Source organism: Melanostigma gelatinosum (genome assembly GCF_949748355.1).
Source record: "Melanostigma gelatinosum genome assembly, chromosome: 6".
NCBI classification, from domain to species: Eukaryota; Metazoa; Chordata; class Actinopteri; order Perciformes; family Zoarcidae; genus Melanostigma; species Melanostigma gelatinosum.
In genome coordinates, this window is record NC_136639.1 from 12,478,412 (window position 1) to 12,499,059 (window position 20,648).

At 46.7% G+C, this 20,648-nt stretch overlaps 1 protein-coding gene across 4 annotated transcripts in view; it reads left to right on the forward strand.

Annotated features, from left to right (window-relative positions):
• aak1a (AP2 associated kinase 1a) overlaps positions 1-20,329 on the forward strand; it is a gene marked incomplete at its 3' end in the record, with an annotated part of 35,845 nt that extends 15,516 nt beyond the window's left edge. The window contains exons 11-19 of one of the 4 annotated variants that reach the window (XM_079270615.1): positions 894-1,078; positions 2,637-2,824; positions 3,111-3,313; positions 3,409-3,477; positions 5,309-5,413; positions 5,571-5,672; positions 6,255-6,446; positions 6,801-6,890; positions 17,818-20,329. In XM_079270615.1, coding sequence (XP_079126741.1) covers positions 894-1,078; positions 2,637-2,824; positions 3,111-3,313; positions 3,409-3,477; positions 5,309-5,413; positions 5,571-5,672; positions 6,255-6,446; positions 6,801-6,890; positions 17,818-18,662 — 1,979 coding nt within the window. Of the gene's footprint in view, positions 1-893; positions 1,079-2,636; positions 2,825-3,110; positions 3,314-3,408; positions 3,478-5,308; positions 5,414-5,570; positions 5,673-6,254; positions 6,447-6,800; positions 6,891-7,490; positions 7,586-17,817 lie in introns of those variants that run through there. The other 3 variants (XM_079270618.1, XM_079270616.1, XM_079270617.1) reach the window with 3 other exon arrangements.
• Positions 20,330-20,648: the final 319 nt, after the last annotated feature.

The following is a 20,648-nucleotide window of genomic DNA, read 5'->3' on the forward strand; positions in this document are numbered from 1 at the left end:
TTTAATATGCACCTCTAACTCACTCACCGGATGGGTCTAAAAGGAGGTCGTGTTTGTGGTTTCAAATATATTATGTGTTGTAATGGAAACAAAAACACGAGAAAATACCAATTACTGTATTTATTGAGCTATGCTAAATGCTTCATGCTAAATAAATGCTTTAATTGATACTTTAGAATAGAGTACTCCCTTATTGTTGTCTTGAGATGAAAGTGGAGATTAGGCCCAAAATATCAGCTTGATTAAATATTATTAAATCCTACTGAAACATCCAGTTTTCTAATTGTTGGGTCCCTTTGATGTTTAAAAAGGCCTAAAATCACAAATACTTGCACACAGTTACACAAACCCAAATCACCTTTCATTTTTACAACATGTCAGCAGTTTGTGCAATTGACCATTTAATCGATCAATTGATTTATAAAACCTATTTAGGAACAGCCTATGTTGACCAAAATACTGCACAGACTGAAGAAACACAAACACCAATGCACACAGCTCATAGGCACAAATAGACAGATAAGCACAAGTAAAAAAAAAAACAGCCACATCAGGAAGAGTTAAATGCAAGAGGTAAAAAGTGTGCTTTGAGTCTGGACTTAAAAGATTCAAAGGAGGGAGCAGATCTGATGGGGGAGGGAGATGCTGTTCCTCAGTCTAGGGGTTGCAACAGCAAATGTCTGCTGACCTGAGGGACCTGGAGGAATGATAAGGGGTTAGGAGGTCTGTGATGAAGGAGTGGAGTAGCCCATTTCGGGCTTTAATTGGATGAAAACAAGAATCTTTGCACAGATTCTACAGGTCACCAGAAATGTGGGAAGGTGTGCATTTTAAAACGATACTCTTGATGTGATAAATGATAGGTCTATTCTTCGTATGTTTCTCCTTTCCAGGTGTTGGCATCAATGTCCCAGCTGCAGCTGCTGTCCAAGCCGCTCAACAGGCTCCTGCTGCACAGGCTGAACCGCAACCAGCCCAGACAGCCAACATGCAGCCACAGGCTACACCGCAGCATCAGCAGCTCCTCATGAAGCAGCAGCAGGCCTCAGCCTTCTTAAGCCCACAGAGCAACCAGCAGGTAGGCATCCTGGCAGAGCGGGAATGGAAATACTTCTTTGTGTTTGAATCTCACACAGCGATACTGAGGGAAAGTGTGTGACAATGACAAAGAAATTAAAATTTTCAAACCAAAAGAAGATAAGATAAGAGGTTTTTGAGATGCACATTATTTACAGGTAGCGTACATGAGTCCTTCCTGGCCTGTGTGTTGACGTGTGTGTACGGGACCATTTGCAAAACAGAGGGTACTTGCCTCGGCTGTGATTGACCACAATAGAGACACAGTTTGGACAGTTTGTTCTGCTCCTCATGCTTCAGTTCACTATCAATGCAATAACACACAATGCGGTACCAGGCACAAAGTGTTGAGCTAGTAATGAACCATCATCGTAAACACAGTTCTGAGGGCCTGCATGTTTGCACGACCATGGTATCTGTAATATTCAGCTCCTATAATTTATTTTTAATGTGTTCATTTAAGTATCCATGAATGGACAGTGTGTGACACCGTTGCTGACTTTTGCCTGAGCCGTCCTGCAACTTGTTTAATATGTTTTCTATTAAAAGTTGTCAGTATCGTTAAAATATTACATGCATAAAGATCTATGCTTTTAGGGACACAAATATGATTTGATGAACTAAAGTTAGAAACCTAAATATCTCTCTGTCTGTCTAATGTGGCATCTTCGTTGTGTACTGTCTGAAAAGTAGATAACAAATCCTTAAAAGTATGTTTTTAAAAGGCTGCTGCACTCTTCAACGAGCAGTAAGTCATGACAAACCGGGCCTTCCTCATTCTTGGCTGTGTGGTATTCTTATGTAGCATCAACTGGTACAGAGCCTCCTCCAGCAGCAGCAACAACGACATAAAGCGTCTCAGGCGTGTACCGCGCTGCAGTCCAAACATAAACCTGTTCCTCCAGTTATTGCCCTGCAACACCAGCAGCATGTAGCCCCCGTCCACGAGACGGCAGCTTCTCATCTGACCCCTATCCCCGAGTCTGCAGTCGGCCCTGCAGCTGACCCAGAGGTTGTGGTAACATCCTACTCCCGTTTCCGTCTGCTGCTCTTTTGAGGTCTGGCAGTTGATTACCAACTCGTTTCCAATCAATCGCATCCAAATTGTATATAGAAATGCTTCCTTTAATGCCGTCTTAGACAGACGTCATTGCTGCAGTTAAATACAGTATAAGTCACGTGAAAACCAAATCATTTCGTGTTGCTTTCCGAACTGCTTCTTTCAACTTTCATAATTCTCTTTTTCATATGTTGATGACCCGACTCAATGTCCTACTGTTAACTCTATTCATCCGGTGTTTCTGTTTCTGTACAATCTCTTACTTGGAATACTTTCCCTTTTTCCGTAACAGATTTTCTCTTTGTTGTGGTTTTCGAGGAATTTTATAATCTCTTTTTTTTCCAGATTTTCATTTCTAGTGGCTCTTGCTTGCTTGGTGTATGTTCGGGGATCTGTTTGTGTTCGGGGATCTGTTTGTGGAGCTGAGATTTTCTCTGTTGGCATCAAGCACATTTTCATCTCATATTTCCTCTTCTGTATCTTTTTCTTTTCCTCGTAGACGGCTGGTCGAGTGATTAACCGAGTCGGCTCATTGACACCCCCCTCGTCGCCAAAGATGGCCCCTAAAAGCGGTCACCGACGCATACTGAGCGATGTCACTCACAGTGCCGTGTTCGGGGTCCCAGTCAGCAAGTCCACCCAGCTTCTCCAGGCAGCCGCAGCTGAGGCGAGCCTCAACAAGTCCAAGTGAGCAGAATTAACTCCCTTCAGTGAGGATGAGCTGTCCTCTCGTGGCACTGAGTGAGCTGAGAAGGGCAATAGACGGTCCATTCATATGACAGAACCCCGAAGGAGGATAAACGAGCCTTTTACATCCCAGAGGATCCAGCTTAAGAAGAATCGCTCGATTCAGTCTTTAAATAACTCGACTCACTCCGTCTCATTTGCATACATCAGTAGGCCAGTGTCCACAGACCTACCACCCATGATCACATTTCACTGAGCACTCCTAACCGTGTTTATGTTTACACAGATCAGCCAGCACGACTCCATCTGGCTCCCCCTGCTCGTCCCAGCAGACTGTGTATCATCCAGGTGATGTTGACGCCCTTTCAGCTCTTGCTGCACCCAACACTCCAAACACTCAGCCAAGCTGGAACCCCTTTGGCGACGATAACTTCTCCAAACTGACCGCAGAGGAGCTCCTGAACAAAGACTTTGCAAAGCTAGCTGAGAGTAAGTGCAACTTCATCGCTTCATACTCGACACCTGCAGCATTGGTAGATAGTTGAGTGATCTAAAATCAACAACTTTTGTTTGCTTGTGCACAGCTGCTGCACCGGGAGAGAAGGTCACGGGTTCCACTGAAAATCTCATTCCAGGGCTCATTGCTTTTCCAGGTAAGTCTTTGCCGAGTTCTTATCACGATGCTGTCACATGGCTTCGCATACTACATCTCCCGGGAGTCATGCAACATTGTTCTATTGGTAGAGGTGGAATTCAACCATTTTACTGGATTGTGACCTCTTTATGTGTCGCTGTCTTGGTCCAGAGTTGTCATGTCTTGTCTATCCTCTAGTCCAACCCCCTCTCTTCTCTGCTGTACATGCTCTCAAATTCCCTTCATTTGTTCTTCTCCATCTTTATTCACTGTGTATAACGTTAAGCTGAAAGATCTGCAGACACCATCAGTGCAGGTCCAGCGTTGTTGACTGTCCCGGACTCTCTTAATACCCTCTCCCTCTCTGACACCACAGGTAACTTTGACACAGAACGAGCCGAGCCTTTTGAATTGCTCAGGCCTTTAGACTCTTCAACAAATATATTCTCAGAGTTTATGAGTCACCGTTTTATTTACGGAAGTAGTTTCCAGGATATCGCACTTCCCCCGAGGTTAGTTAACGAGCGCTGGTTGTGTGGTCTGGATTTGTACGCGGTCCTATCGTGTTGACCTAGCAGGCAGCCTCACAGTGGCTCCTTGTCAGCCTCCATGAATAGAGACCAGAGCTACAGCTCCATCGCATTTGTGCAAATCTGTGCTTTCGACGTTGCCTGGTAACGCGAAGGACAAATTCTCCTTTGTTAATTGGATTGCCTTACTGATGGAGGAGCCAGCTTACCATTGCCACTAAGGACTAGAGAAAGTTACGCTTGCGGTCTTGTTAAAATGATGACCCAGCCCTTTATGTTCCCCTCGGTTTAGCCTTTAACCGTTGTAGAAGTGGTGCCTACTCCTGAGCTGTGTAACCTCCTTTTGTATCGCTGCTGTTTAGCGCCAGAACTGAGAGGATAAAGATGTTGAGGCTATTACATAACCAGGGTGGGGTTAATCTTCTCTAACCAGCCTGAGCCGTATGCATACAAGCAAACACAGTCTGACTTTTGCTGATGGAACAGAGAGTCGTCTCTGAGCAGCATTTCTAACATTACATAATGTTTACCATCGACTTCACTAACTTTAACTGGAATATGTTCAGGTTTGTAAAACGCCTTTCATCAGTTTTGGCCTCTTTCCAATAGTGAAGGGGGCAAACGGTCACATCTGCTGTGGCATTTTCTGAGCCAACACATTCCTTGACCCCCCCCCCCCCCCCCATTTTGCCCCATAGCAGCTTCCTGTAAGTACGAGCTGCAGTGAAACGTCAGTAATTTGTGATTTCATGCATGGACTGCATTTCAGCTTAATTGAGTCAGTGATTGTTTGTATTAATACTATAAATATATGAATGAGTTGGCAGGGTTGGCATGTGGACAGTGACATTTTGGCAGCATAATTCTAACTGTGACGGTAGTTTTGTCCTTTGCATGGGATTTCACTCAACTTGCTGTTCTTTGAGTTAATGACTGTGGTGGGCAGAACTAAATAAACTAACAAATCATACGATAGTTGTATTATTGGTCTTTGGTTTCATGCAAGCAACCTGATCATGTCAATGTAAAATGACCTTAAAGTGTTAACATGACGGTCTTCATGCGGTCATCGTCCCGATCCCTTTATATTTTTCTTGCCTCGTGAACATATTTTGTCCCTAACAATGTACGCCATGTAACCAATTATTATTTGTAAACTGTAATCATCTTCATTGATGCTTGTTAATATAATATTCTCCCTCAGTTTCACATCTCTTAGGTTTATTTGCTCTTTTTTTGTTTGTGTCCTCCCTTGTTGCCATTTTCTCTCGCTTGCCACCTGTCCAATACTTCTCTTTGTCTTTTCTCTCCGGCTCACAGAGAAGCTGATTGAGGGACTGAAGTCCCCTGAACCTTCTCTGCTGCTCCCCGACCTCTTGACCCCGGCCAACCCTTTCAGTAGTGCTGCAGAGAGCTCCGTCAATGGTACGAGCTCCGTTATTGTCCCCTGCATTGCTCTACAATCCCCGGTCTACTCTGCATGCGTCTTCCTTGCCTTCCCTACGAAGGCAATCGTGTTTTCTTTTACAATACTTGCAGTGTCTTTAAACTACTGTCTTTTCCACTTGCTGTCTCCATGTAGTGAAGGCAGAGATGTGTGTGGATTCACTGATTCCTGGTCTGGAAGCCCCCCAGGCCCAGCGACTCTTAAGCCAGCCAGAGCTCATCCCTCCCAGCATGCCAGGTTAGCGTCCTGGACCACAGAATATCTTCACATCGTTCTCTGCAGCATGTACACCAAGGATTCATTGTTCCAGTCGTGGTCATGATCCCTTTGTTACTTGTTGACATCATCTCAACCGCAAACTAATTTATCATTGAGGAGCACCATTGTGGCAGATCACACTGTCCTGGCAACAACACATCAGTTTGGCCTGTCTCTCTTTGAAGATGGCAGCTCACTTCAGTGACTGGAACAGTTGCTTCATTGAGTTTTTTTAGGGTGTTAAGCAATCTCTTCAATGAGAAAATGTAACAGATTTTTCTTTATCAAAGCTAATCTTACTCCTAAAACCTATTCACAGTCTTCTGCAATGATTGATATCAGCTGTGGCAAGCATGTCTGTTTTGGGTTCGTAGCTGCTGAGTGCTGTTAGTGTTGCTCCTGCTCAAGACTTTGCATCTTATTTTTTATGGGATTATTATGATTATATGTTTTCAGAGATTATACGCTGCCTTACTAACAAAAAGCATTTTCCTCTGCATCAACAATCTTGTTTTTACCCTAACCCTTTGCTCCTTTTGGCTTTGCTCCATCCTGTCTCAGACTCTCTCACTGGGGAGGACTCTCTGCTGGGTTGCGATCTTCTATCTCATACTTGTCCTCATGGAAACCAGTCTGTTTCTGCTCTCGCTCCTTCCTCCTCCTCCACCTCCTCCTCCTCCTCCTCCGCTGCTCATCCTGGCTCCGGCTCTGGATCCTGTCTGGAGGAGCTGCTGCCTGGTCAGACAGCTTCTGGTAAGACCTCTTTGCAGCACCCCTCAGCTAGCCTTAATGTCTGCTGAGCTCTCTGGCCCGTGAAACCAATCACAGACTTCAGATCCTTCCAACAACAGGAGGGCCTGTTCAAGTGTGATATGGAAATTGAATTAGGCACACTAAATGACAGCTTCACAGACCCCTTGACTCATTTGTAGACGAGCCAAAAGCCACTTGAAATGCACGGCTTTTAAATACGGTGACTGCCCTGGCTCCATCTATTTTTAATCTACTTGCATCCTACTTTCTTTTTGCTCTTTTCTTTGGCTGAGTTAACTTCTTCCCCCCCCCCCCTCCTCAATCATTCCTTCACTTCCTCTACCTTCACCGCAGACTCTGCTTTCCTCATGTCGTGCGGGGAGAAGGGCAATGAAGACGAGTTTGACCCTATTCCTGTGCTCATCTCCAAAAACTCAAATCAAGGTAAGGTTAACAGAATCCCGAGATGAGCACTCACAACTGCGGAAGCCCAGGCTGTGAGCCAAAAAAGATGAATGCCTTAGACCCTAGTTCAGTTCCATAGCTCCTTCCTGTGACTGCTGATGCGAAGTCTTGTATGGGCGTGCTTGTCACATTAAGGCTTTTTAATCCCATCAAGCTCTCACATTAGTCGTCTTCCTCTCTTTTGTTCCTAATGTTATACTGCCAGTGATTCTCTGCCTTGCAGGTGTTTGGCTCTTTGTAGTTTATCTTGAAAGCCTCCTCATGTTAGACTGGCATTCCCTTACTCTCCCCCTTTAATGATGCAGCTGTATGAAGATTACCCCCAGCTCACTCTCTGCCTGTTTCTCTTTCTGCCCCCGTTCATGCATCTCTCTGCTCTGCCATAATTTTCCCTTCATCAACTCCTCGCTCATGATTTCTCCATACAATCTCTGTTAATATTACTTATTCTTTTGCTTGTTTTTCACAATCTCCTTGGGCTCTCCTTCCATGTCCATCTCTCTCTCTCTCTCTCTCTCTCTCTCTCTCTCTCTCTCTCTCTCTCTCTCTCTCTCTCTCTCTCTTTCTGGCACCTTTCAGGTGGTCACTCGCGCCGCAACAGTGGCAGTTCAGAGTCCAGCATCCCCAACTTGGCCCGATCCCGTCTGCTGGTGGATCAGCTCATCGACCTCTAGAGGGGGTGGGGATGAAGGGGCAGTGTGCAATCCTAACAAAGGGATGAGGGGAGGGCGGGGGATAGAGTTTGGGAAGCCGAGGCACTTAATGTAGCACCTTATGAGTAAAAAACGGGAGTCAGCATAGATTGGTTCAGTGGAACATCTCTTTTTATGTGCCTCCTTGGCCTCAACTCCATCTCTAGTTGCCTGATAAGCTGGCTTCACTTATCTCTGCTGGCCGTTGACATTCCCACACTGGTAAAAACAACTTTTCATTAATGCCCGATCATATCGACCCGCTTCTGTCTTCCTCATGCTTTCCTCACACTCTCATTAATATCCCTCATTGAGCGCACTGTGCCGCGGTGATCGACTTTCATCACGTGCACGCGCTAAACCGCTTGATCATCGTGTTCACTTTGTGTACTTGTTTGGGGTTGAAGCTTTATTTAAACAAAGCCACCTTCAGCCATGCTCATCTGTGTCAGGGGTCTGACTGAAGAGGGAGGAGTCAGAAATGCTGTAGACCTCCAGGATCATGTGATGCATTGAACTAAATTTATCGGCCAATCAAAGACGCGCCCAGAGTGAACTACTGAGAGCTATTTGCATTGATTGAACCAGTTTGTAAACTATGAAGACGCAAAAGTCTTCTCTGGTGGTTTGCTGTCTGCACCATCTCAGCAAATCTGTGCTAAAATTCCAATATCGATCAGTAATCACTATGTATCTAACTATGTATCTAAGCTAACAATGTATTCACAACTGCAGCATCAGTATAACTGTAAATTGCCACTTCTTTCTGGCTTTTTTCTTCTTTTTTTTTGTTGGCAACACGACAACACTTCTTAAAACCAGTTTGTGCATTTTACAATTATTTTCACGAGTAGGGTCATGATAAGGCCGTTATATCTTTGACCCATTGTCAAGATAAGCACAGCAGAAACAAAAGGGAATCCAATGATTTGACCTGCAGCCATGCCAAAGCTCAAGGAAAGATTTTATTATTTTGTGTCGTGTTCATGCGTCGGTCTGCTCTCGGGGTCGGTGAGGATGAGCAGGTGTTTTAGCAGCATAGACGGCGAAGTGCAATGTAGATTCTATTTCATCCTTACTGACCGCCAGAGGCAGTGCTTAACACTGAATGTATTCCGTCTCGCGCATGCGCAGGTCGAATATTTATATCAACAAAGTCACGTGTGACCTCGGATGACCACCGTCATCTATAAGTTCCGGTGTCATCCTGAGCTCAGTCCTTTTTTCTTCTCGCGTCGCAGGTTAGCTACCATGGTAGCTTAAACAAGGATGTGTCTACGATCAAGACATATTAGAGCTCGTCGCTGTAGCCTTGTGACTACCGGTCGGAGTTGCGGTTCTCTCGCCCTCCAAAGGCTGCGACGAGCTGTCCCTCTTCGGAGGGAACGGTGTGTTCGCCGTTCGGACATCGAGCCCCGGACTGGTGGACGCCCCTATCATCGGTCGTCACCAGTCTGATAAGGGTCAGCTAAGTCGTGATGACAGCAATCGGTAAGATCGATTAACGTTGTTTTCTATAACAGTTGTTTGTTCCACGGTTGGCAGAGCGCTTCCGCTCTAGTAATCGAGTGGCGCGCTAACGAGAGCGTAGAATTACGCTGTCGGCCCGCCCTTCACAGTGTTACGGCTATCACAGTTAGCAGAGTGTTCCGGCTCAGGCAAACTTTGTGAGACACTAGTCCGCATTGGCGTTGTGTACATGGAGATTTAATCTTTACATCTGACGTAATTCGCAGTTAGCAGTGTCTTCACTCAGGCTAACTTGGATGCTAGCTGGGACTGCGTCCATCAACTTTGTAAACCTTACGGCTGTCACAGTTAACAGAGCGTCCTCGCTCAGGTTAACTCAGTGGGAAACTAGCTAAACAAAAGCTGATACTGGGACTGCGTCCATCAACTTTGTATCCTTACGGCTGTCACAGTTAACAGAGCTGTCACAGTTAACAGAGCGTCCTCGCTCAGGTTAACTCAGTGGGAGACTAGCTAAACAAAGCTGATACTGGGACTGCGTCCATCAACTTTGTATCCTTACGGCTGTCACAGTTAACAGAGCGTCCTCGCTCAGGTTAACTCAGTGGAAAACTAGCTAAACAAAGCTGATACTGGGGCTGTAGCCATCAACTTTGTATCCTTACAGCTGTCACAGTTAACAGAGCGTCCTCGCTCAGGTTAACTCAGTGGAAAACTAGCTAAACAAAAGCTGATACTGGGACTGCGTCCATCAACTTTGTATCCTTACGGCTGTCACAGTTAACAGAGCGTCCTCGCTCAGGTTAACTCAGTGGAAAACTAGCTAAACAAAGCTGATACTGGGGCTGTAGCCATCAACTTTGTATCCTTACAGCTGTCACAGTTAACAGAGCGTCCTCGCTCAGGTTAACTCAGTGGAAAACTAGCTAAACAAAGCTGATACTGGGGCTGTAGCCATCAACTTTGTATCCTTACGGCTGTCACAGTTAACAGAGCGTCCCCGCTCAGGTGAACTCAGTGGAAAACTAGCTAAACAAAGCTGATACTGGGGCTGTAGCCATCAACTTTGTATCCTTACAGCTGTCACAGTTAACAGAGCGTCCTCGCTCAGGTTAACTCAGTGGGAAACTAGCTAAACAAAAGCTGATACTGGGACTGCGTCCATCAACTTTGTATCCTTACGGCTGTCACAGTTAACAGAGCTGTCACAGTTAACAGAGCGTCCTCGCTCAGGTTAACTCAGTGGGAAACTAGCTAAACAAAGCTGGTACTGGGGCTGTGGCCATCAACTTTGTAGCATTACAACGATCACAGTTAGCGGAATGTGCTCGCTCAGGCTAACTCGGTGAATGCTAGTTATACTGAATCAACATTGAGGTTGTGCCCATTGATGGTTTTTACGCATTACGGCTGTCGAGTTCGCTCCGGCTAACTAGACTAAGCTAATACTCGGTGTGTCCATTGATTGTTGTAAACATTATGGACATATCGGTAGCGGATATCAGTTAGCAGAGTGCCCTCGCTCAGGCTAACTGGTAGCACACCAAGAGTTACAGCACCTGTCCAAGTGGAGAGTGTCCTCGCACTGTAAGGACTGTGGTTTTTTTTTGTCCGTTTTCACAGTAGCAGAGTGCTCTCGCTCAAGCTAACTGGTGGGGCACCAATATCTGCAGCAACTATCCGAGTGAAGAGTGTCCTCGCTCCCCTCTCACTATGAGGACTGTTTTCCTGACCTGTTCCACAGTGGCAGAGTGCTCTCGCTCAAGCTAACTGGTGGGACACCAATATCTGCAGCAGCTGTCTTAGGGAAGAGTGTCCTCGCTCCCCTCTCACTGTAAGGACTGTGTTCTTTTTGTCAGTTTTTCACAGTAGCAGAGTGCTCTCGCTCAAGCTAACTGGTGGGACACCAATATCTGCAGCAACTAGCTTAGTGAAGAGTGTCCTCGCTCCCCTCTCACTATAAGGACTTGCCTGGCCTGTTTCCACAGTGGCAGAGTGCTCTCGCTCAAGCTAACTGGTGGGACACCAATATCTGCAGCAATTAGTTTAGTGAAGAGTGTCCTCGCCCCTCTCACTATAAGGACTTTGCCTGACCTGTTTCCACAGTGGCAGAGTGCTCTCGCTCAAGCTAACTGGTGGGACACCAATATCGGCAGCAACTATCTTAGTGAAGAGTGGCCTCGCTCCCCTCTCACTGTACGGACTGTGTTCTGTTTTGTCCGTTTTTACGGTAACAGAGTGCTCTCGCTCAAGCTAACTGGGGGGACACTAATATCTGCAGCAACTATCTTAGTGAAGAGAGTGGGCTTAGAGAGTGCCCTCGCCCCTCTCACTATAAGGACTTTGCCTGACCTGTTTCCACAGTTGCAGAGTGCTCTCGCTCAGGCTAACTGGTGGGTCACCAATATCCGCAGCGGCTGGCTAAGGGACGAGTGTCCGAAGGATCACTCGCCACTGACTGCCCCCTGCCTGTTCTCTTAACATTCAGCAGAGCGCTCCCGCTCGGACTGATTTGGAATTCCGCATAAACTAGTGGGACAAGGGTTCCACCAGAATCGCGGCCATGTTAAACTCTCCCGGCTGTAGGACCTGTATAGCTCCTCTTCAGCCGGAGGACGGCCCTGACCTCTTGCCCTAGCAGGGAGAACCCAGGCAGGACCTGCGGCATCACGCCTTGAGCAGTAAGGTCTGCTAGGCTGGCCGAAGTGGAACACCTGATGCGGGAGGGCTACCTCTCCCTGTCAGGGCAGCTGAATCCAGACCAACCTACCCTGGTCATTTGTATGGCGCTTGCACGCCGGGCATACACAGCAGCTGGAACATCCACCTGTGAGTGCCTTCTTCAGGCACCTTCCCGCCCTCACCACCTTTTCTGTTCCTCCCTCCGAGGAATATCTGAGGGAGTTGCGTGCATGGTGGAGACACCAGGGCTCTCTCCCGCCTTACATCAGACCATGCAGGAGGTGGCAAATCTGGCCTTGCACGTATGCCAGCCAGTTAGACGACTATGGCGTCCATCAGTTTCCCCTGAGGAGACTCTGAGGCCCGATGCCAGGTGCCCTCGACCCAATGTCGGGTCAAAGATGACCTGCTATCCAGGGCTTAGGACACAGCAGCGCTGTGCACCGTATCGACAACTCCCTCTCCCACCTCATGCTTTCCCTCGCAGATTCTCTGCAGCGGGCTACTTCGACGCTTCTGCTCAGTGATGCTTCATTGCAGGCGTTTGCGCTCATATCGAGGGAACGTGGATGTATGATGTCCACCCTGGTTCAGACTCGCCGCCAGGTTTGGCTGGCGCAGTCACCCCTATCTGAGACATGTAGGAGGACCCTCCATACTGTCCCAGTGGAGCCTGGTGAGCTGTTCGAGTCAGCTGCTGTACAGGCGCTTCAGCGGACTGTTAGAGCTAGCCAGACCTGGCAGCAGTTCTCTGGTCTTTGCAGGGACATGCCTGCACCCCCAGACCTAGGGGTCCCACTTTTGGCCCACAAGGCCGTTTCTCAGCCTCCAGCTTACCCTAGTAGCGCAACAGGCCTCGGCGTCCTGCTGAGAGGCCGGACCGCTACCTATACAACCCTACTTACGTCCCCGTCCCCCCCGGCAGGGGTGCCAGGAGATGTCTCCAGGCCGGCTGTCAGGGTTCTTTCTCCCATCAGCGGATTTCCAAGGGAGAGTGGTTCACGTCTATCGACGCCTGTTCCCATGGTGCATCACCACAACTTTCAGTCCTGGGTGCTTCCATTCGGACTCTCCCATCTCCCCATGGGTGTCCACAGTGTGTTACTGCTGTCCTTTCCCCCTGCAATCGCAGGGCGTGAACATACTGCCGTACTTAGACTGGCTGACCTAGGCGCCGTCCCGGCTTCAGGCGCCACAGGACACTGCTCGCCTTCTCTCACGTGGCCCGGTAGGCCTCAAGGTGAACATGGAGAGGAGCTACCTGAGCCCTTCTCAGAGCATAACCTTCATTAGGGTGGCCCTATGAGGGCCTGTCTGTCGCCCCAGTGCGGATGGCTGAACAGCCTTCACTTGGATGCCAAGTGGCACAGATACAGGGCAATAATATTATCGAAACAGTGTCTATTCATCTATTCACTATCCCCATGGAGGGAGTGCATATCTGGCGAACAGTGTCCCAGGAACCGAGCCCCAGGGGCTCGGTTCCATTCCACCAGGAGATTGTCACAACAGTTACCTGCCTCTCAAGGCGGGTGCAGGGTGACAGAACGGGACAGCCTGGGGGCAGTTGTCTGCTGAAAGACCGCAGGTCCAGGTTCTAGAGCTAGCGCTCGAGCACTTTCTTCCATGTTGAAGGGAAAGCATGTGCTTGTCCGGTGGACAGCACCTCTGCTGTGATTTCCCATGAACTATCGATGGGGCACCAGATCTGCAGAAGTTGCTACGGGGATCACCGTGGCCTTCTGACTTGGGAGGCCCCTCGCCTGACCAGCCTGTGGGCAATGTACCCACCAGGAGAATGGAACAAGGTTGTGGTTTTCCTGTTCCGTTACAAGCCTCCACCGGGAGAGTGGCGGCTGCATCCAGACGTGTCGACCCACTGCCCCCACTGGGTCTCCCTGACGGAGAGGACCAGCCCTCTGGGTCAAGATGCCCTGGCTCACACGTGGCCAGAGGATCTTCTTTATGCCTTTCCACCAGTCCCTCTGCTTTTGCTATAAGCTTGTCAGAGTTCTTCCCCGACAGGAGGGATCTCCTGTCACAACTAGAGGGTCGGATTTGGCGTTCCAATCCCTGCCGCCTTCAATTAGGGGTCACGGGAGGGCCCGACCGGATGCTGAGTGGCTGCATAGAACCAGTCTGACGGACTATTCTGAATGCCAGTGCGCGGTCTACCTGCCTGCAGTACAAGAAACAGGTGGAAGCTGTTCTCCGACTAGTGTGCGGCTCAGAACAAGGTCCCAGTACAGCGCCCCGTGCCTGCTGTACTGAGTTTCTACAGTCTCTCCTGGATAAGGGCCGGTCTCCCCTGCATGGGACCTACCCTTGGTACTGGACAGCTTATGCTTGTCCTTTTGAACCCCTGCCACAGGCGGAGCCTAGATGGCTATCAGCAAGACGGTTTTCTCCTTGCTGTCAATTCAGCTCAATGTGGGGGCGAGCTGCATGCCCTATCAGTGGAAGAATCATGTCTGAGGTGGAACTCAGATGGCTTGGGTGTCACTTTCTGGCCTAAGGCAGTGTTTCTCCCAAGGGGGTGGATACGTTCACATATAAACCGGCCTATCCAGCTGGCAAAGTTGACCCCCCCCTCCCCCATCGGGAGAGGAGAGGTCAAGGCTGCTGTGCCCAGTGTGGGCCCTCAGAGCTTATATGGAAGCCACCGCCTGCATAGTCAGTTATGGTGAGCCTAAGAAGGGCTGTGCTCCTTTTTAAAAAAAAAAAAAAGGAAAAACGGCACCTGTCCCACTGGATAGTGGAGGCCATTGCCGATACATACAAGGCGAGCGGCTGCGCTCGGCCATCCGGGGTGAAGGGTCACTACCAAGAGTGTCTCCACACCGAGGGCAAGCCTGAGTGGTGTACCTGTGGGGGATACATGTGCGGCGGCCTCATGGGCATCACCGAGCACATTCACCAAACACTACAGAGTTAACGTTGCCGACCCTCACCCACTGGGGAGGGTTCTTGGCCAATTTTCTCTGCCGGAGCTATAAGGGGTAGTTACTGTGCTTCCTCGTGACTCTTTTGGTATAAGTCATCCAGTGTTAAGCACTGCCTCTGGCGGTCAGTAAGGATGAAATAGAACGAAAGTTACGAACGTAACTACGGTTCTATGAATCCTGGATGACCGCCAGAGTTCTTGGTCACTCGGAATCCCGTGAACTCGCGAGAAGATTCCATAGGACTGAGCTCAGGATGACACCGGAACTTATAGATGACGGTGGTCATCCGAGGTCACACGTGACTTTGTTGATATAAATATTCGACCTGCGCATGCGCGAGACGGAATACATTCAGTGTTAAGCACTGCCTCTGGCGGTCATCCAGGATTCATAGAACCGTAGTTACGTTCGTAACTTTCGTTTCATTGAGTTATTTGCGTCGGTACTGTGCTAACAAATAAGCTTCATATGAAGATCTCCCTCTATCTCGTCTATCCACTCTATTCCCGCCACATACGTTGAGTTCATTTGGCCAATGTGTCATTCATTTCAGCCAGAGGAGAAATTCAGAAACAAAATCCTTTATATGTACATAAAATCACTGTTCATCTTTGCTCTTGTCAGCACTGGTAAAAGTAGAATTTCTTCTTTTAGAGTGTAATATTTCAAGGCATTTCATCTATCATGGTATGAATAAATGTGGCTGTTATTTATGGCGCTTTAGAATGAATGTATGATCAGAGTACCATTATGAAATATGTACAATTTACAAGGATATATATATAGATCAAAAAAAATATTTGTATATGAAGCTGTATTTAAGAGTGCAAAGATGTTGACCCTCTGTTTTCTCTCCATTCATGTCAAGCAGTCGGCTCGTGCTTTTGTTTTAGAAGTCATCGATACAAATGTACTCTTTACACCGCTCCACAGCAGACCTGTACATAATACTGGTACTCGTAAGTTACTGTATATTACTGGGAGAGACTTTATCTCACTGACAGCAACACAGAGCTAATGACGGCGCTAACGTCCCGATATCTCTGTAGCGCCTCTGATGACCGGTCTGTTATTTGGCTGATGAGCTTAAGAAAGACGTGTGTGTGACTTGGCAAACAGATGTACAAGTTGTTTGACATCTGATCACAATCACTACAACTGACTTTGCAAGTAATATCTTTCATTTTAGCTTTTCTCCAGCCAAGGAAGGTCCATTGCGTAGTCTTAAGTCTCTTTGTAGAGCCCATATCACCTTTAGATAGGTATAGTTCTCCCGGTATGTGTGTGTGTGTGTGTGCGCGTGCGTACATACATATGTGTGTGTACACACACACGCACGCGCACACACACACACACTTGAGGTTTGGGTCCTAAATAGTTTTCTCCTGCCCCAGTATTACATATTGTAAAGTTTAGTCGTAGACGTCAACAATACTGTTAGAATTGGCATGGGTAAATAAATACAACTATGATTTTTGTCTTTCCATCGAATGTTTTCCAGTTAAGTCGTTTGCATTTTTGTGGCTAATCTATGCAATCCTACAATACCGCTTCATGTTCTTATCAGACACCACAGTGCTGTACCCTGTAGAGTTCTCTCCTCCGCCGTAGAGTTTGACTTGTGTTGCTGTGTGGAAACCGATGTGCTGGTTGGGTTGATTATGGTGTCGGGTAAAGAAATTACTTTGATTATATCAAAAATGTTTGACATGATTTGGCAGATGTCCATATGTCAAAGCAGGACCGTTGCGGAGTGTGGACTTCTATTTTTATGAATTAAGGTTCAGAATGAGAAACGATGAATAAAACCCATTATTGTGAATGTAAAGTAAGTGTCATATTATTTTTACTCTGAATAGCAAAGTAGCACGCTGGTGTTATTGACAGTCTGAGGATTGATTGTAGTTTTAATTAGCAGAAACATTTTTTTTTTCCTTCTGGGAAGCAAATGAGATTGTAGATACTCTGCTCTAACTTGATGGTACCCACTCAGGCCTTTTCAGATTTCAGCATTTAACCGTTGTTTGCACCTCTTAGTAAACGCATCATCAGATTTAAAGGACTATTCCAGTGTTTTGTAGGCTTTGTGTCCTCTTGCTCTTCCATGGCACCCCGTCAAATCTTAGTTGTTCTACGCCTGCATTTTAAAATCACATCTCCGTTCACTGCTGTTGTGAATCCAGGCCAGACACTCTGATAAATGGCTTTATGGTTCCTGGTACGTGTTCCTCTTTGTTAGACGTTACCATAGATGGACTGCAGGGCCTTGATGGCTGTTATTCCACGATGTTATTCAATGATTAGCAGTCTCACTGTTAGTTGTTGTTTGAGTCGTCAGCTGTGACCAGTGATCTGTAGATAACTTTTCAATTTGATTTACTCCGGTTCAAATCATGTAGACAAAGTGTTCAACATGTGAAATGGGCCATGGACAGTTTTAAAAAAACAACAACAAGACGAGTGATGAAGGAAATTACCCAAGACCTGAAACAAATCAAAAACTCTCTTTTAATGGCTGCAACTAACATCTGCCCAAGAGCTGCCAGTTAACAGCTGCTGTCGACACTGCTGAGGTAAGACTGTCTGCTCATCTGTGCAAACCTGTCTGTGCCTGATTCCCTCTTCTGATGCTGTGAACACTATCCTTGTTTCCACAGACCTATTGGCTCCCTCTGAGCTCCCTCTACCTCAACACAATCAATTCTAACTAAAAGCCAAACCGCTGCTTCCCCTAACACGAGGCACTGTTTTTGAAGGTTGAGGCTATACTGCAGCTGTGCTGGAACTAATTTGTGGAAACAAGGTTATTTGATGTTGTCATGGTAGAGCTGGCCAGTGTTGTCTGTCGGATGTGACCTGTTCAGAGTAGACTGTCTGTATTTGTCGTAGTCCTGTGCTGGTTTCTCACTGTCGTCGTTATTATTGATTCTTCAGAGGTTACAGGTGACCCATCCGTCGTATAGTATGTTGTTTGATAGTGTGGTAGATTAATGAGCAGCTGGAACTGGACCAGGTGGTAAAGTTTGTTGCTACTGACAATATTTATACTTTCTAATGTTTTTTTTTTTTTTTGTTCACCTCTGATATGTTTTTCTCTATCTCTGCTCTCTAATTCAGATGTTCAAGGGCAGAGTAATGGCTACTCTGTGCTTGGAGAGGGACAGGAGACCGAACCTCCAGAGGGAGATTCTCAAGCAAACGAGGGATGTGTGCACTCCAGCGACGAAGAAGAGGAGGAAGAAGAAGCCCATAGAGAAGAGCAGCAGGATGAGGGAGCCATTGAGAGTCATGCAGCAGCACATGACTGCAGCGGCTCCAGACCTCTGCTGCTGGACTCTGAGGATGAAGAAGAGCAAGGAGCGGACTCAGCCCTCCACTCATCACCGCACTCCAGCGCAGGACCAACACAACCATCGACTACCGTCCACCAACCTACTCCAGGCACCTTTGCTCACAATCACTCCCAGCATGTACACGAGCCAGCCAAAGGGGCGGATGTCGCCGCAGATGTTTTCTCAAAAGCCCCCTTTCGGAGTGCGCAAGAAGAAGCAGCCGATGTCTTTGCCAACGCTCCGTTCCCACGCGCCCCCCTTGCAGCGCCGCAGCCGTTTGATGTTTTCTCTCAGGCTCCCTTCGGGAAAAGAAAGGAGGCTCTCGGAGCTCAGCACTCGTATCCTCATGCCGCTGGAGTTCATGCTGCAACCCCTGATCAAGGTGTGTTGGGAGAAGTCGCCCAACAACCTTTCCGCCCACAGGCTCTGGCCAAATATTCCCGACACTTTGAGGGACCTGTGGCCGAGCAGCCCGTAGCAGCTCATCGAGTAGTGTCTAACGTGAGCAAGCAAGCTGCTGTGGCATCCGTCCCTGTGGGACCTCTTCACTCGTGGACCTCAGACGTGAGCGCCGTAGACCCCTTCGTCTCTGCACCCTTTCACCTCAAGGCACCACAAGAAAAGCCCTGAACGCACACGCTCGGCGGTCAGGGCAGTGGGTATCGGGCACTCATCACTGAATTATGCAAACTACAGCAGGCACACTGCATGCTGTCACCAGCGCTGCAGCTGGACTGCAGGCCTGCATGGATCTCATTCATGGCTCCAGTTAGTGATAGTGCGAGGTCATCTTTACACTTGAATGCTAAAATGCTCTGAGTACAAAACAAACAAACTGACATCATTCCCTGACTCCTAGTTTATTTTTCCTGCCGCATCCTTTTATCTTTTGCATTGTCCTTATCCTTTTGGTACGTACATCTACACAAAGACAACACGGTGGTCAAGCATTTGATTGTTTTATTGCCTACCTCAGTTACTTTTCGTGTCGGCTCTAAAACACCAAACATTGAGGGAGTTTGATTTCCTGTATATTTGAGCGTTACTGTGAAACGATGAGCTGATGACGCCTCATTCCTCCATTGTGTTAGTTCTCAGCTTCAATCACAAGATCATAACTTCACAGACGCTTTTGAGGAGGAAAAGACTCTGTAAAGATGTTTCAGAGGAATTTATTTGTAATCACATCAAGCCAGACATTCGCAAACAACCTTACAATCATGCCTTTCAAAGTCAATCGTTTTGGGCTCTCGGTCTCTAAGCGTGACAGATGCTGAATACTGATGCATAGACATTTTTTAGGGTAATATTTGTTGATATAACATGTTTTCATTGTGTTTGTGGTCCATGTCCTGTCTGAAAATGGAATATCAGTGTTCATTCAATGTAACGTACGAACTGTGTTTAAATGTTAGGCATGGAAAATGCATTATAGTAGCTCTTGTGTTAGATAAATGTGGAACACTTTCTTTGTCTCTACTTTACAAGATGATATCTCTGAAGCCTTACACTTTTACAGTTCGTCCCTCTGACCACATCAGAATAATTCACCTTTGCCTTTTGTGCCCTCCTTTCAAAACTGCTGCATTTACTTCATTTGATTGCACACACACACATTCAGCACCAAATACTTGTGTACAACTTCTTTTTGCTGTCTGCTGTATGCTAAAGCACCAAGACTTTCAGTCAACCCTAACGCATCTCTATAATAAGTCTCTGTAAACTCCAAGTGTGTACTAACTGTGTCTAACGTTTAGGAACAAACCGATGCTTTCCTGCAGTCACACAAATATCTACAGCACGTATGCATCGCAGTTCCAGTCAGGGATTGTAATAGTATCTTGTAAGCGAGATCTTGAATGGTGACTGATTGATGACATTCCTTTTTGACAATTCCATCACCATTTGGGAATATGTTGTCTTTGTGCTCGGTCTCTTTGGTTCCCATCATGGCACTTTTTAAGAGGGGGGATCCAACCGGTTTCAGCCCAAAGTTTAATTCATGTATTTCTTCTGTTCTGTTGCAATTTAAAATCCTCTGCTTTCTTTTCAAAATGTACAATCTTTTTTATAAATGGTCACTTTTCTCACCCAACTTGTATACATTAAGGTTGCACATAGTCGCTGACACAGTCGGGGTTCCCTAAGAATGTGTTTTGATTGTAACGGCTGTATAATGTATTTCAATCAGTGTGTCGGAAATCTTTGGACGATTCAACAACTGATGATACTGTTGGACAAAAAAAGCACTCAAAATACTTGTTATGCTGCACAGCCTGCCTTTGAAAACTATGTTGTAAGTCATAAAAAAAAACTATTAAATGAATGTAAATCAAATCTTTGCAGTTTTTTGGGTTATTTATCATCTTAAAAACATGTATGTCGGCAAAAATAAGTACAAATACTTAAGTACTGTGCTTTAGTACAGTTTGAGGCACTTTTAATTTGAGTATTTCTATTATTCCACATTTCAATGTTTAACGTTGTACTTTTATCCCATTTATCGTCCTCTGGAGATCTCAATTTGTACATACAAAGCATCTACTTGACCAACAATAAGATTATAATGTTTACATATTGATGCAATCAACAATAATAATCCAATATTATTTTGTA